General features: G+C 37.7%; 1 protein-coding gene across 1 annotated transcript in view; it reads left to right on the forward strand.

Annotated features, from left to right (window-relative positions):
- Nucleotides 1-18,123, forward strand: part of GABRA5 (gamma-aminobutyric acid type A receptor subunit alpha5) — an 82,802-nt gene that overhangs the window by 51,249 nt on the left and 13,430 nt on the right. The window contains exon 7 of the mRNA XM_015545123.2: nucleotides 592-674. Within this exon, the coding sequence (XP_015400609.1) occupies nucleotides 592-674 (83 nt within the window). The remainder of the gene's footprint in view (nucleotides 1-591; nucleotides 675-18,123) is intronic.

Consider the following 18,123-nt stretch of genomic DNA (forward strand, 5'->3'; position numbering starts at 1 on the left):
TGCTGTTTGAGTATTGGTGGCAGTCGTAGCAGGCAGTAGTATTACTATCTGCAAGACCAGACATGGGTTAAAAACAATTAGGTTGTACCAGAAGATTGCTGTCATGACACAATTCACCTACTCTGTTTCATGTTATCAGTCCAGTACACAATAATTGTAACCAGCTTCTGGTCAGAATTTGGACTGAGAATTTATTATACATTTATATTTCTTGAGCTTATAAACTATTTTATAAAATACATATATTTCAACCTTGTCCAAGGAAATGTTTTGATTTTTCTGAGTTAGGAATGGGAAACAAACAATAAATCATTTTTAAAGGCATCTGGAATTACTTTACAAGTGGTAATGTATGTATAGACACACAAAGCCACAGAACTGACTAGATTTTATTTAATCCATATTTTTAAATGATATCCATCTTCAATGCAAACCTATATAATTTGGTGGGTCAGGCAGACAATTTCATAAAAGATGGTAATTAAAATTATGACTGAAGTACTTAATATAGCTCTATGGAACATGGTGGTTGCTCGGTAAATAGCCAGAATTGGTGAGTCATTTAAAAAGTCTTCATGTCTTATTTTTCAGCTTGACTATTTCTGCAGAATGCCCAATGCAACTTGAGGACTTCCCGATGGATGCCCATGCTTGCCCTCTGAAATTTGGCAGCTGTAAGTTATTTTCACAAGTAAGAACCACGGATATACTTTTGGGGTTATTTCCACATTCATTCAGAACTTGGGTTCCATATGTGAATAAACACAATATGGGTGGCAGTCTGCTTGAGAAGACTGGAATGCTGTGGAGTCCTCATACTTTTGTCCTCACAGACTAGTTTTCTTGTCTCTAACAGAGAATTATGTGTCGAGGCACATACCATAAAAATATCCTGGAGAAGTGTTTTCAGGCCCTCACCTGGCAGTTCTTTCTTTCTTTCTTTTTTTTTTTTTTAATTTTAATGTTTATTTATTTTTGAGAGAGAGAGACACAGAGCACAAGCAGGGAAGGGGCAGAGAGAAAAGGAGACACAGAATCCAAAGCAGGCTCCGTGCTCTGAGCTGTCAGCACAGAGCCTGATGCGGGGCTCAAACCCACAAACCACGAATCATGACCTGAGCTGAAGTCGGACGCTGAACCGACTGAGCCACCAGGAGCTCCTGGCATTTATTTTTACTTCTCAGACTGCAGGTCATATCCTCTAAGGAGCCAACATTCATGACTCAATTTCCAGTACCCAGCCATGATCTTCACTTCTTAATAGAATATTCCATAAGAGCAATGACACTGTCTTGTTCACCCTTACTGCTCACCCTGTACACGTTTTAGGAAACGTGTTTCTTGAACAAATAATTATTCATTAGGTGAACACCTTTGCATTCCAGCCATTCCAGATAGTGCAGTGATGACACTGTCCCTGAAAGTGTGCCTGCAGCCCCATCCTCCCTTCTGAGATGTTGGGAGGCAGGGTTAGAACCAAACTGTTTCCTTCTTTCTTTATGCTATCCATTTGTACTCATGCTATGCTAAGTTTTGATTTTTAAAAGCAGAAGAATGTGTTCCTGGAAATTAATCAGCAGACTTGTACTATTGTATTACATTTTTAATAATTGATGAACCAACATTGTTACATTATTATTAATTAAGGTCCATAGTTTATGTTAGGGTTCACTTGGTGTTATATATTCTATAGGTTTTGATAAATGTTTCCAACATTATATTATCATATAGAGTAATTTCACTGCCCTTAGAATCCTTTGCACTCCACTGATTCACCATCCCTTCCCTCAATCCCTAACAGATCTTTTTACTGTATCCATAGTTTTTTTCTTTTCCAGAATGTCATACAGTTCCAGAATGTTCATACATAGTACAAAGCCTTGTCAGATTGCTGCTTTTAGTTAGTAATATGTATTTATGGTTTCTCCATATTTTTCATGGCTGAAGAACTAATTTCCTTTTAGTGCTGAGTAATATTCCATTGTATGCTTGTACCATAATTTCTCCATTCACCTACTGAAGGACATCTTGGTTGTTTCCAAGTTTGGGCAATTATGAAGAAAGCTGATAAAAACATCTCTGTGCGGGTTTTTGTGTGGACATACATTTTCAACTCCTTTGGTTAAATATCAAGAAGCACCAATGCTGGATCATATAGTGTGCATATGGTTAGCTGTGTAAGAAATTGACAAATTGCCATTCCCACCAACAAAGAATGAGAGTTCCTTTTGCTCCACATCTTCACCAGCATATGGTGTTATCAGTATTCTGGATTTTATCCATTCTAATAGGTGTCTAATGGTATCTTGTTTTAATTTACAATATCTTTGTGACATATGATACTGAATATCTTTTCATATGTTTATTTTCCATCTGTTTATCTCCTTTGGTGAGGTGTCTGCTCAGGGATTTTGCCCATTTTTAATCTGGTTGTTCATTTTCTTATTGTTTAGTTTTAAGAGTTCTTTATATATTTTGTGTACCAGTTCTTTATCAGCTGTGTGTTTCACAAATATATTCTCCAAGTCTACAGGTTATCTTCTCATTTTCTTGATAGTATCTTTCACACAGACTTTTTGTTTTGTTTTGTTTTAACTAAATTTTTCTTTCAGTGTTTATTTATTTTTGACAGACAGAGACAGAGTTGGGGGGGGGGGCAGGGCAGACAAAGAGAGAGACACAGAATCTGAAGCAGGCTCCAAGCTCTGAGCTGTCAGTACAGAGCCTGACATGGGGCTCGAACCCACAAACCGTGAGATAATGACCTGAGCCGAAATTGGACGTTTAACCAACTGAGCCACCCAGTTATCCCCACATAGCAGACATTTTTAATTTAATGAAGTCCAGCTTATTATTTATTTAATGGATCACATCTCTGAGGTTATATCTAAAAACTAAGGTTATCTGGATTTTCTTTGTGTTTTCATCTAGGAGTTTTATAGTTTTGAATTTTACATGTAGGTCTGTGATCCGTTTTGAGTTAATTTTTGTGAAAGTATAAGGTTTGTGTCTAGATACTCATTTTTTTTCTTTGCATGTGGATGTCCACACCAATTTATTGAAAAGACTATCTTTTATCCACTGTATTGCCTTTGCTCCTTTGTCAAAGATCAGTTGACTGTGTGGGTCTGTTTGTTAGCTTTCAGTTCTGTTCCATTGATCTATTTGCCTATTCTTTTGCCAATACTATACACACTGTCTTGAGTACTGTAGCTTTACAGTAAGTCTTGAAGTTGGGTAGTATCAGTTCTCTGATTTTGCTCTTCTCCAGTATTATACTGGTTATTCCTTTGTCTCTCCACATGAACTTTAGAGTCAGTTTGTCAATATCCACAAAATAACTTGCTGGGATTTTTATTGGGATTGTATTGGATCTACAGATCAAGTAGGGAAAAACTGACATCTTGACATAATTTAGTCCTCGTGTTCATGAACATGAAATAACTCCATTTGTTTAGCTCTATTTTGATTTCTTTCATCAGAGTTTTGTAGTTTTCTTTATATAAGCCAGATTGCCTTGGCACCAAAACCAAAGATACTGCAAAAACGACAAAACTTTGGACAAATATCCTTCATGTATAGAGACACAAAGAAATTCTTAACAAAGTATTAGTTCATTGGGTTCAACAACAAAGTGAATAATACACAATGACCAAGACCAAGTAGAATTTAATCCAGGGATGCAAGGCTGAGATATAATCCACTATTTTAACATAATAACGAAGAAAACTAAGATAATAATATCAATTGAGGCAGGAAAAGCATTTGACAATATTAACACCTATTCATGGTAAAAATTCTCAGAAAACTAGTAATAGATGGGACATCCCAGAATTTGATAAAACACTTCTACAGTCACAATGCAAACGTGTAATTAACATTACAATTAATGTAAAAAAAGACTAAATGGTTTCCTAAGAGTTAGAATAAGGCAAGGATGTCTGCTTTTACCACTTTTACCTCAACATAGTGCTGGAAATTCTAGCCTGTGCAAATAAGGCATGAAAAGGAAATAAAGGTGTACAGATTAAAAAAAACAACAACAACAAAAGAAAGATAGTTTTGTTTATTTTTTCTTAATCTTTTCACCTTTTGTTTCCTTTTCTTATAATACTGCGTTAGTTAGGACTGTTTACAACTTCCTGTCTAGTTGTTTTACACCAATTCTTGAGAAAGAGATATTGAAATCTCCAAATATAAATGTGGATTTGTATTTTTCTGCTTTTAGTTCAATCAGTTTGTTATGTTTTGGTGGCTTGACCATTTATCATTATATAATATCCCTTTCTGTCTCTGGTGATTTTCTTTGCTTTGAACTCAGTCTGATATCCACACAGATACTTTTGCTTTCTTTTTGAATAATATTTGAGTGGTATTTATTTTTCTTATTTTTACTCTTCAACATTTATATATCATTATGTTAAAATAAGTTTCTTATACACATCATATAGCCACGTAATATTTTTTAATGACTTGGTCAATCTATGTCTTTTAATTGGTATATTTTCATCATTTACATATAATGTATCTTTTGATATGTTAGACTGTCATTTTATTTATTTATTTTTGTTTTTTGTTCTTTATCTTTCTCATTTCTCTATTTTCCTTTTTCTGTCTCCCTGTTTGTTAGCTGGACAATTATGATTAGTTGTTTTATTATGATTACATTTTGACTTATAATATTTTTATACAGTTCTTCCTCAACTTGTGATGGGATTGCATCTGATAAACCCAGTATAAATTGAAAATATTGTAAATCAAAAATGTATTTATTATACCTAATCTACAGAACATCATAGCTGAACCTAGTTTACCTTAAATATACTCAGAATATTTATATTAACTGACAGTTGGACTAAATCATCTAACATAAAGTCTGTTTTAACAATAAGGTGTTGACTATCTCATGCAATTTATTAAATACTGTACTAAAAATGAAAAACATGCAAATGGTTGCATGGGCACAGAATTGTTGTAAATATATCAATTGTTTACCCTTGTGATCACATGATTGATTGGGAGCTTTGGTTCACTGCCACAGCCCAGAACAAATATTGCTAACTTGGGAAAAGAGAAAAATTCAGAATTTGAAGTACAGTTGCTACTACATAGCAATAAGTTTGACTCCCCAAAACTTAACTACTAATAGCCTACTGTTGATGAGAAGCTTTACCAATAACCTAAACAGTCGATTAACACATATTTTGTATATTATAGGTATTATATAATATATTCTTACAATAAAGTAAGCCAGAGAAATAAAATATTACTAAGAAAATCATGATGAAGAGAAAATACATTCACAGTATTATGCTGTAATTATAAAAAAATGTATCTGTGTATTAGTGGAGCTGGACGTTCAAACCCATGTTGTTCAAGGGTTAACTATATACATAACTTATCACAGTCTACTGGTGTCTTCCTTTAACCAGATCAAATGAAAAATAAACCTTACCTCCGTTTACATGTGCTTACCTTCCCATAATTATAAATACAGTTGCCTTAAAGATGTTGTCTATATACGTATAGAACCATATCAGAGAGTTTTAGAATTTTTACTTGAACCATCATACTTAATTTTACAAACCCAAGACAAGAAGGAAATTCTATTGTATTTGCTCATATTTTTACTTACTGTGTTCTTTTTTCATTCTAATTGTTCCAAGATTTCTTCTTTATAACTAAGTTGTTTTATAATAAAATAATAACAAAATATTTTATAATAAAACTTATTTATAACTAGCAAACTGTCTTTAGGTATTTTGGGGGCAATAAATTATCTTTGTTTTTTTTTTTTTGTTTTTTTTTCATTTGAAGAGGTTTAATTTTTCCCTTCATACCTGATGGATAGTTTCATAGAATTCTGTACTGATAGTTCTTTTGGCACTTGAAAGATGTGCTCTTTTATGCTTGCTTCCTTGTTTTCTAATGAGAAATCTGATGCCATTCAAATCATTTTTTGCTTGTAGGTAGGATGTCATTTTTCTCTGGTTACTTTCAAGATTATTTTCTTTGCCTTTAGTTTTTAGAAATTTAACTATGCATTGGTGTAGATTTCTTTGAGTTTATTCTGCCTGGGCCTTGCTAAGCTTCTTGAATCTATAGATTTTTATGAAATTTAGAAGTTTGAGCAATCATTTCTTTAAATACTTTTTCTGCTCCATTATCTTTCTCTTCTCATTTCCTGATTCCAATGACATGAATATTAGATTTTTTTATATATCCCCATAAGTTTTTTTTTTTTTTAGGTGTTAACTCTTCTTTATTTATTTATTTTTTTAATATGTGAAATTTATTGTCAAATTGGTTTCCATACAACACCAAGTGCTCATCCCAAAAGGTGCCCTCCTCATTACCCATCACCCACCCACCCCTCCCTCCCACCCCCCATCAACCCTCAGTTTGTTCTCAGTTTTTAACAGTCTCTTATGCTTTGGCTCTCTCCCACTCTAACCTCTTTTTTTTTTTTTTCTTCCCCTCCCCCATGGGTTTCTGTTAAGTTTCTCAGGATCCACATAAGAGTGAAACCATATGGTATCTGTCTTTCTCTGTATGGCTTATTTCACTTAGCATCACACTCTCCAGTTCCACCCACGTTGCTACAAAAGGCCATATTTCATTCTTTCTCATTGCCACGTAGTATTCCATTGTGTATATAAACCACAATTTCTTTATCCATTCATCAGTTGATGGACATTTAGGCTCTTTCCATAATTTGGCTGTTGTTGAGAGTGCTGCTATACACATTGGGGTACAAGTGCCCCTATGCATCAGTACTCCTGTACCCCTTGTATCCCCATAAGTTTTGAGGCTTTTCATTTTCTCCTATTTTCTCCCTGTTTCTCATGTTATTTAATTTCTGTTGTTTTGTCTTTGAGTTTACAAACTCTATCCTTTCTTTCCTCCATCCTCTTTATTTACTCATATATCGAACTTTTTATTACAGTTATTGTATTTTTCACTTCTGTGAAGGTTAATTTGTGTGTCAACTTGACTGGGCGATGACATGCCCAGATTTTTGGTCAAACATTATTCTGGGGGATGTCTGTTAGGATGTTTTTGGAAATGATTAACATTTAAATTAATAGTCTGAGTGAAGCAGATTGCCTTTTCTAATGCGGTGGATGTCATTCAACTAGTTGAAGTCTTGAACAGAACAAAATGTTTGGCCTTCCAATGATATGGGGAAATTCCTCCTGCCTGACTGCCTTAATCAGGGCCCCTGGCCTTTTCCTGCCTTGTACTCAAACTGAAACACCAGGTCTTGCTAAACTTCTTGGGCTCCCAGTCTGAGATGCATAAGGTAAGAATAAAGCCACAGAACTCACTACTGGGTCATCTCTTGAGTACCAAGATCCCAAGACCTGTCTGCCTTATTCTTTCTACATTTCAGATTCTTCCTATATTTTATGTCATATCCAGATTTTCTAGTTATATTTAGTGAGAGGAATAGGGGAAAACACATCTCCATTCTCCTGGAAGCAGAAGTCCCCTTGCATGTGTTTTTATTATTATTTATATTTCCTAGGGTTTACTGAACTTCTTGAATTTCTAAATTTGTCTTTCACCAAATTTGAGGAATTTTGGCCATTATCTCTTCTAATATTTTTCTCTCCCATCCTTCTTTTTCCATCTGGAGTCTAATCTAATTAATTTTTAATGTTTGTTTGTTTATTTATTTATTTATTTATTTATTTTGAGGTAGAGAGCACAAGCAGGGTAGGGGGAGAGGAAGAATCCCAAGCAGGCTCTGTGCTGACAGCACAGTCAAAATCAAGTGTTGAACACTTGGGGAACCTGGGTGACTCAGTGGGTTAAATGTCTGACTTTGGCTTAGGTCCTGATCTCAGGGCTCATGAGTTGAGCCCTGCCTTGGCTCTGTGCTGAGAGCTCGGAGCCTGGAGCCTGCTTTAGAATCTTTGTCTGTCTGTCTCTCTCTGCCCCTCCCCCACCTCTGAAAAATAAATATTATAAAAAAGAGTTGGATGCTTAACTGACTGAGCCACCCAGGCACCCCTCTTTATTCTTTATATTGGATAATTTTTATCACTCTGTCTTCAAGTTCACTGACTTATGTCATTTCAATCTGTGGCTAAATTCATACAAAAAATTTTTATTTAGTGTATTTGTCAGTTTTAGAGTTTGTATATGTTTCTTCAAAATAATTTCAATGTCTCTGCTAAGACTTACTCTTAGTTTTTCATTACATTTTTTCATTACAAACCATTACATTTTTTTCCTTTACACTCTTAAGCATAGCCATTTAATCTGCTTTAAAATCCTTATATGCTAAATCCAGGATCTGAATCCTCTTAGGAGCATTCCATATTGATTGTATTTTCTCTTGAGTCTGGGTCACTTTTTTGTGTTTCTTTTACATTTAATATATATTTTTAATTCTTTCCTGGCTATCTCAGTGTTGTATTGCAGAGACTGGATTCTGTTAAATTTAGAGTGTCATTTTTTTTTCTTTTTTAGTTAATTAACTTGGCCAAAGGAAAACTCCAAACACTGTCTTTCCTATAGTAGGCAACAGATGAAATGTCAGATGGTTCTTCTACCTTAGTTGGGCTGGTAGGATTATGCTCCATGTATGTATAATTCAGGGTAAGTATACATATCTGGGTAGAATTTACATACATCCATTACATCAAATTTGTGATTTCTTCTCTGTGGCTCTTTCCTTTCTAGGATTTTGCGTGTCATTTTTCAGATGTGCTGTTCTGATAGTCTACTTTTCCTTTGGTTCTTCGAGCCAGGAAGACCAAAGGAATCCATCCAAGCTTTAGCCACTTCACAGCTCTGACTCAAAGCTTTTTAAGTAGAAAGGCATTCCCTTCCTCTGAGCCAACTCCCTCCAGTCTTTTCCTCTATTTGTTCACTCTCCAGTGCGCTTCAGGGAGTTCTCTTTTACATGGTGTTAATAGTAACAACTACTAACAACCACTTTGCTGTTACTGGCAGGGGAAGTTTGTTTGATTCCAGGGGTTTCCTTTTGTATTACTTCTATCATTTCAAACAGGTTTTTGGGATTAGGAAAGGTGTATGATTGTGATGAGCCAAAAGTTGGGTTGGATGGAAATATTTTTTTTTTCAAACTATGACCTTTAAATGCCAAGGAGAGATTCAACACACATTTATTTGGGAGAAGCAGCATAATGGAAAGCGACTTTCACCAGGATTTATTTAAATAATATGTTGCCATGTGGAGGCTGTGCACATCAGTGCTTGAGACGAAACCTTCAAAAGATCCTGAGGCATCTTATTTGGGAATCACTGATTCATGTCCCTGAAGGAAAATAAATTGTTCATGTCCCCAAGAGGAAAATGAGTTGTATAATGTAAAATTAGACCCCTCTTTGCATGTGAAAATTATGCTCTTTATTTGATCAAAGGCAAGACACTAAAAGTGAAATTGTCATTTTTTGCATCATTAATTAAATAAGATCAAGTTAATGGGATATAATGACAATGGTTTACAGGATAGGCAGCACAAGAGCAAATTTTGGTTAAAGAAAATATGTGACCCTCTAAATCATTCTTCACTAAAATATCTCCTATTCAACAGTCAACCAACTATAGTTAAGTCATTTATTACATTCAGTGATAAAATACACATCTGATAGGATCTCATCACTTCTATAATCAGTCATACCAAATGGGCTCAGTTTGTGTGTGTGTGTGTGTGTGTGTGTGTGTGTGTGTATTTTGAACTCAGTAGAGAGCCCCAAATAAATATAAACATTCTTGAGATTTTGAACTCTCATGATAAATTTTTTTTTATCTGCCTGATATTTTGAAGATTGGTTTGATTTAGATGTTGATTGTTTCTGTATATCTGCTATTAATATCATTGCTATCAGGGGCACCTGGGTGGCTCAGTCTGTTAAGTGTCCGACTTCAGCTCAGGTCATGATCTCGGGGTCCGTTGAGTTCGAGCCCTGCATTGGGCTCTGTGCTGATAGCTCAGAGCCTGGAGCCTGTTTCAGATTCTGTGTCTCCCTCTCTCTCTGACCCTCCCCCATTCATGCTCTGTCTCTCCCTGTCTCAAAAATGAATAAACGTTAAAAAAATTTTAATATCATTGCTATCAGATTCAAAGTGATTTAAAGGATTTTCTTCATACATCATGTGTATATACAGTTGCCCAAGAGATGAAAAACTGCACAAACTTTACCTTTCCTCAGCTTATATGGTTTCAGCTCAGGATATAATAATTTTAACAGAAGAAATGTTATTTAATTAAGTGTGTCTCTTACTTGTCTTTCATCTTTTTGATTTACTAAAAATAGCTGCTTGGCCAAGTAGTTCCCTCATTCCATGGGCATCTGAGCACAGTGCAGAGGCTAAATGTGATAGTATAATGAGTTTCAAATTACCCAATCCAACAGTTCTCTGCTATTAGGAGACAAAGGAATGCAAATAGGTGTCATTATTCTAATGAGCCACATGCTCTGGCTTCTCTAATGCAGGACTGAATTAACAGACATTTCTGTTATTGCTATCTCTACTATCAAGAATTCAAACAAATGTTGAAATTAGCCCTAGTTTACAAAGGGATCTTTCCTAGTCCACAAAGAAATTCCTTAAAGATAATGGCATGGCTTATATTTGGAAGCAAGTGCTTAAATCAAGATTTTTTAAGAATTAAAAAAAGTTTATTTTTTGTTTATTTTATTTGTGGAATGATGCATTAAATAGTAAATTAAGTCATGAAACAACATCTGGATTCATGAAAATATATGCTAAATTAGATGCGGATGCCTGTTTGGTAAACATCCAGTGGAGAGAATTTCACAAAATTAGGGTAAATCTCACTGTAGTAAGCTATTAGTTCATTCAAACATGTGGAATTATGACACTGTTAACTGCATTCATCATGCCCAGCAACTCAGCATGAGTGTAGGTGATCTAGAACACAGGTTTCAAAGTGTCTAATCCGCATTTTAGTCTGTGAGGTCTGAGAAACACATTGAAGTTCTGTCTGTGTTGTGTCTTAGATGCACTAGTTAACTGTGATTACTATTTAACAGCTACACTGGGTGTGTTCTCATGCTAGATGCAGTGAGAATCACAGAAGCATAAGTTCTGCTCCCAAGGAGTTAATGGACACGTTACATAATAAGGTTAAATAACCCTGTACAGCTGAAAAAGCCACTTGGAATTCAGATGGGGAAACTCATCATGGGGATGATATTTTATTTTATTTTTATTTATATATTTTTTTATGGGGATGATATTTTAAACTGAACCTGGAAGGATTTGAATAGGAGGGTAACAGAAATAAGGACAAAGCACAAATGACTGGGGGTCACTTAATAGAGGTGATGAACACCTCTTTTGGGCAAATGACAGGATGGCATAACCATTCAAATATGAAAGTGTAAAAGTAGTAGGCAGAGTGGGAGAGGTTTGTGGAGCAAGGGGAGGATGTGCTGGGCTCACTACTAGGTAGGTGACACCAAGAGCTAGGAATTGCCCTGAAGCACTAGAGACACTGAGAGTTGAGAACAGCATGGTGACCAGATGTGACAAGGGTGCTGGCCAGATGTGATCCAGGATCAAAGGGGGACATGAGTCAAGGGTGGCATCATGATTTTAAGACTATGTGACTTTGGAAATCTATTTTCCCTAAGGAAATTGAAAGTGATTGGAAGGAACTGCTGGTTTCAGTTAAAAAAGCTGATTGGTTTATGAAGTGGTGGGAAATTACATGAAGGGATTTCTTCCTAATGTTACTTCTAGGCTTTTGCTCTGCTTCTCACTCCTTTTCACAAGGGGAGGGTCTTTTCTGCTGGGTGGTGACCGGCCTTAGTCCTTCTTTCCTGATTGGTTCCCGTTTAAGTCCATGGACACAGACAGTGTAGTCTTTTTGACTCTCTCTGTTAGACCAGGCAGCACAGTGACCATACGTAATTTTACAGACTGGATTGTGGAGTGGTTATGGGCCATTTGATTAGCAACCCTCAACTATCCACTGTAATTTCTTTGGTAACAGGGCAGAAATGTTATCTGCTCATCTCCATCTGCAGATAGCTACCCTTATGTCTCAATTGATTCTAGGCAAGGAAAAAGGCATAGGTAACTTTTACCTACTGAATTCAAAGCAGAGATATTGGGTATCTAGTAGGCCATTAGATATAATGTATCTACATACATTTATATCTTATGAAGTTTGTAATATAAATTATGCAATTGATGGGTCAAGTGTTGACTTGGATTTCAGCACAGAATACTGAGGCTCAAGGAGGTTGAGGACCCTGCAGAAGGTCATACAGGTGATGGTTAGTGAGGTCTCCTTAGGCAGTTATTCTGCTCATTGCCACCTTCCATTTCAGAAGAGAGAGGAGGGCTGAGGACATGGCTGTCAGAGAACTTAAATTCTGTATGTTTTCAAATTACCAAAATTCGGCTCATTGGGTACATACTAATCTGCATTTCTTCTAACATCATAGGCAATGAATGCACAAGGTAAAATGGATGTCCTGTCTGGTTATTGGCAGTTCCTGGGTTCCCAAGTGTCCATGCAACCTATCAGATGAGGCTAACCAATGGTCTTCACACATTGGGTTTGCTTTGACTGACAGTTAAAAAGTCAATTTAGGTTTGAAGATCTTTTCAAAGTTTGAAGTTTGGATCTGACACAAACCAAAATTCTTCCCAATATATGGGTATGTTCCTAATATTTATTAAGCAACCTACTGTGTTAGGAATATGCTAAATGTCTAACATTGATGAATATACTTTGCCCTCGCAGTGGCCCTAGGATATGGGAGTTATTTTCCCTAACTTACAGATGGGGAAATAGAGGTTTAGAGCATATATTGGCTGTTGAAGCTCAGAGTCACACTGCTATATTTCTTTAATAGTTTAGCAAACACTCATTGCTTTTTAAAGTCCTTATAAATAAGGGTTAAAAGTGACATCTCTACCTTCTAATCAGGATTTGCAAAGCTAGACCTGGATAAACAGAAAGTGTCAACCCAGGAAAAGGAGCCACTCAGAAAGCAGTGATGAATTCCCAAGTCAGTTAAGAGTAAAAGTATTTAAAACCTTCCTGCCTTGCTGTGCTGATATATGGTTGACAGGAGGCGAGTATTATGTTTCTAGAGCTCTAACTCGTAACAAATGATAGCACAACAAAACTGATTGCCTCATTTACTGTTGTGCATGGCTAAAAGATGGAATGCCATGCAGCTAACACAAAGAGAATAATTTAGTGCTAAATACCCAGGGTGAAATGCACATGAGTGTCATTTATTCTCACCCTTAATTTGATGAAGAGAGAAGAACTTAGCAATACTGAACTGAAATGACAGAGGCCACACTGGCTCTTGTTATTATTAATGCTATTAACATTATCAATATCAATAGGCTATTTAATACTAACAGTTTGAAAAGCAAGATGTTATGAATTATTAGTTTGCCTTATAAGATACACTCATATATCACTTTGTGATTTCAAGTAACTTTTATATAATTAACAATTATTATTTTATTGGGTCTTTATTATAAATATTATTATACACACACACACTCACCAAAAATGGAGAAAGAGGCTGAGAGATTATATGCCCAACAAGCCTGCATGTATCAGAGTTAGCCTTGTGCCCAGCCAGTGATCCCTGCAGCATAGACGTGCTTCCCTCCTCAATATGCCACTTAGCCTCAGAGCTCAAGGAGAGCCATCTGCAACTGTATGCCATCTCCAATACCACTGTAGAAAGTAATTCCCAGCACTGCAGTCAAGAGAGCAGATGGGGTGGGGTCTGTGCCTTCCATAGGCCTGTACCAGTCTTCACACCCACCTCAGTGCCTCCTCCACCACCCCAGGACTCCTATCTGTGACTAACTCCAGGCCACCAGAAAGGACACTTGCACCTCTAGACCTCTACCACTTTTCAGAATGCTCCATGTGTCCTGATGTCCTCTCTCTCCTGCCTCTTATATGCTCTTCACCTCCTTTCCGTTCTTTCTTGAGCAGATTTGGCACCAAGTAAGCAGCTCCATGGGGGAAACATTATTTCCTGTGTTCTGTACTCTTTTTAGACACGTCTGTGTTCCCAGATGTTCCTAACTCTCAGAACTGACCCTGGTCACTCCAACCTATTGCCTTGAGATTTGAGTTCCCTTATTGAGCTTTAGGATTAACATTTTCTGATCTACTCACATTTCCCAGGGGTTGGGGGGGTCCCCTTCTCTTGACCAGAGGTCAGACTTACATCTCCCCTATGGATTGGGAAATGGAATGAGGAGTTGTTAATGGGACATCTGTAGCCCTTCTCACTAGAGTTGTAGTCAGAGGGAGGCCAGCTTCACAGGCAGCAGCTCTCCCCATTGTGAGGTGGATGAACTGAGAAAAAGATACACAGCAGGTGTATAAGACGATAGAAACAGAAGCTTCCTGAGCCAGTCTGGGGACAGTAAGAAGCCAGGGGATATAGTCTCATACCATCTACTGTCTGCTCCACACTCACAGCCTTGACCAGAATCCAGCAGGGCTGCTCTGCTTAAGTCCATGTCTGAGTGCCACAGCTCTTTAATAGTCAGGGTCCTATAACATTTACAAAGTAGGAGGGAGATAGAAATCTCACTGTCATTTATTTAGAATGTAGGGAGCCCTCACAGTCTTATTAGCACATGCCCAGTGGTGCCTATGACCAGACATTTGGAAAGCAGCTTGCCAAGGTAGAGGCATCATCAGCCCCCACATTCATCTCTCCAGAGAGAGAGAGCCACCCATCTCCCCAGGAGAGAAGGGAAATTACAACAGAATGTACTTGTGTCAGGGAAGCTTTAATGTGAAAAATATAGTTATATATTACCTAAAACTTGAAAATGAAGGTATGTTAATTTTAAAAAAAGGCAAGAATACCACTCAACATTTACCTGCAATGTGAGTGAAGTCTAGCATCCATGATATTTCACTAACTGTTATAATGGAGTCTACTCTATTTCCTTCCATTTCAAATCATTAGTATGCAGATAAATCTCAGAGTCATCAATCATTTTAATGGTTCTGACCCCACCCTTGCTTAGCAACTTTCTGGTAAGTTGGCTTATCACTTGCCCTTTGCTCAAGGACAGAGTACACTGGTTACTGAAAAAGAATATTGAGTATCACACATCTAGGGGGAGACATCCAGCAAAAAGATAGAGAATGAGGGGTGCCTGTGTGACTCAGTCAGTTAAGCATCCAACTCTTGATTTTGGCTCAGGTCATGACTGGTTGGGTTCATGAGTTTGAGCTCTGTGTTGGGCTCTGCCTGATAGCACGGAGTCTGCTTGGGATTCTCTCTTTCCTTCTCTCTCTCTATCCCTCCCCTGTGCATGTATGCATGTGCTCTCTCTCTCCCTCTCTCAAAATAAATAAACTTTTTTAAAAAGATAGAGAATGATACAAACTTATTAAAAATATTTCAATATAGAAAACTTTTGGGTAGGCCTCAGCCTATCAATAGTGATGCTATCACTTAGGATGCCTGGGCACTTTCCTGGCCATATTACTCATAGTGAAACCCTACAGACATTTCTCTTAGTGGAGCCAGTGCTGTAGTGGGACCAACTCTTGTGGTTCTCATTATGATTGCAAGATTAATCTCAGCAACAGTCATCAGGGAACTTTGAAAAAACATTTATTACTCACAAGTCCTAGAAGGTACACAGCACACCTGGGGGCATATGGCAAGGTCACAGGTAGAGAGAGGGAAAGAGGGAGCACAGAACCAGAGTTTTCCTTTATTTGGGTCTAGGTTGGGGTGCCTAGGGTTTGGCAAGTTCATTCTTTATTGTCAAATTTAAACCATAAGAGCAAGAATTAGGGCACAGGAAGGGAAAAGTGGGGTCACTCAAGTGGTCAGCTATCTAGGTCACACTGGGCTTTCTAAAAGGGGAATATCATGGGTGGGGTGGCCTGGCTTTTTATTTAGTTGTGTAGCTATCAGTATGTTCTAGAAGGCTGCCATGAAGTAGATGCCTCAGCAATCAAAAGCTTAACATCAGGTGCTTGCCTTACAATTAAAAAAAAAAAAACAACTTATTGTCAAGCACTTTCACTACAAAGACCTAAATACATGGAGAGACACATCATGTCCATAATTAAAAAAAAAATACAATACCGAAAGATGTCATGTCTCCCCAGTCTATAATATATACATCCAGTTCAGTTCCAGTATAAATCTCATCAGAGTATTTTTATGGAAGCCTAAGCCAATTCCAACATGTATATGGGTGAGCAGAGGAATAAGCAGGGTCCCCTGAAGAAGAAAAGAGGGGTATGTTACCCTTCCAGTTATTGGTGTTTTCTAAAGCAGGACCGGAAAAGAGAGCTTAGCAGAGGACCCAGCAAAGAGAAAACCAGTGCATGACGGAAACCTTACTTGGCAGAACAAACCCTGAAAGTGAGTGGCTGGGAGAGATGGCTTAATAATTTTGGTGGCAACACAGAAAATCACATGGAGAAAATGCCATTGGATACTTCTGTGTGGAAAATATATACAGAAGTCAGCTTCTAGTAAGTAAGGCCCAAATGGTGAAAGACAATGTGTTAAAACTTTGATAATGCACCTGTAATATAGTGTGACCTCAGAACAGCAAGGGCCTCTGAAATAAGATGCAGAAAAATGAAAAGACTGATAAATTTGACAAACATTAATTTTATCAAAAAATTAAAAAAAAAGAACACAGTGAAATAGCCAAAAATTTGAAGATATTTGCAATACATAGAACGAAAAGTGTCAGAATATGTAAAGGAAATATGAGTCAAAACATGAACAGATTTCACAAAGAAGACATAGGCAAAGCCCAAAAACAAAACAAAACAAAACAAAAACCAACTTTGTTTAGTGACTTCTGCTTCTGCCCAGGAAGTAAAACTACAAAGCAAACAGTGCAATGGTTATCATAAAATTCAGAATACCAGTTTGTAGGGAGGATGTGAGTTTTCAGTGCGTCATGCACAGGGAGTCGTGAAGCTTCTTCTGTTTTCCTCTGTATTATGCTGAGTGCAACATGCTGATTTCATTATTTTTCAACTGTATGGATACTCTTTTGCACATAAATGAAGAATAAAGGTAGCGATGTGCATTAGCAAAGAAACTTCTACACTTTTTAGTAGAACTCTTGATCATTCCAGAGCCCATTCTTCTGACTTCTACCTGTTAAGATCTCTGATCCAAATGCATAGTTTTGTTGGCCTGATCTAATAGAATTGCTGCTCCAGGGGATCCTTCACATTGCAGTGGGCTTACTCAGCTTGGAGTGGAGTCGCAGAGCATGCTGTCATACTGAGGGATGGCTCCCCTGCCACCAGTGTCATCAGACCTCTGCAGTTCATCCCTCATCTCCTGAGACATCTACAGATACCTCATCTCTATGGGTACATGGTTCCTTTCAAACGTGCTTGAGGGTCATGCTCTGCTTAAGCAGCTGGGAGCAAAGCAGACCTCTTTGTTCGAAAGGTGTCAAAGTGGTTGGATGTGGCATCTATTCAGATTCATGGGCCTGATCATGGGACAGGTATGCTGGCTTACCTTCAGGGGCCTCAAGAGACAACTGGAACAAATGAGCCTGTCAGTTCTTCAAAGCCAGCTGCTCTTATGTAACTGCTTTTGCCACGGTGGCCAGATGCTGCTAGGCCCTGTGACCACTCCTGATCCATCATCTGAAGTCTGTGACACGGGTCTCCCGGACAGCACATTCCCTGTGCCCTCCCACCACAGTGCCTGCTGCTCCGGTGGCTTTGCTGTTTCCCCCTCACCTTCTCATATTCTGCACGCTGCAGCATGCTAGGAAGTCATTTACCACCCTTTTTTATCCACCAACACTACTCAGGTGATCTCATCAGCCCAGGCTTCAGTTGACATCCATATGCTGGCAACTGGAGAGATCCCATGTTCACTCGGTACCATTCCCATGAACTAACTTATATAGCCAACTGCCTGCTCAGGATCCCCAAGTAAACCCCTTGTAGGTATCATTTCTGATACATTGCACCTGTACTGCTGCTGTTTCACCAGAAGCCAGGTCCTTCCAGAATCTTTGCCATCCTAAGTGCAAATGAACTGTCCAGATGTCCAGCCTGGCCACCTTCTTTCTGTCACAGGTTACATGATTCATTAGCAA

Source organism: Panthera tigris, chromosome B3 (genome assembly GCF_018350195.1).
Source record: "Panthera tigris isolate Pti1 chromosome B3, P.tigris_Pti1_mat1.1, whole genome shotgun sequence".
Taxonomy (NCBI): domain Eukaryota; kingdom Metazoa; phylum Chordata; class Mammalia; order Carnivora; family Felidae; genus Panthera; species Panthera tigris.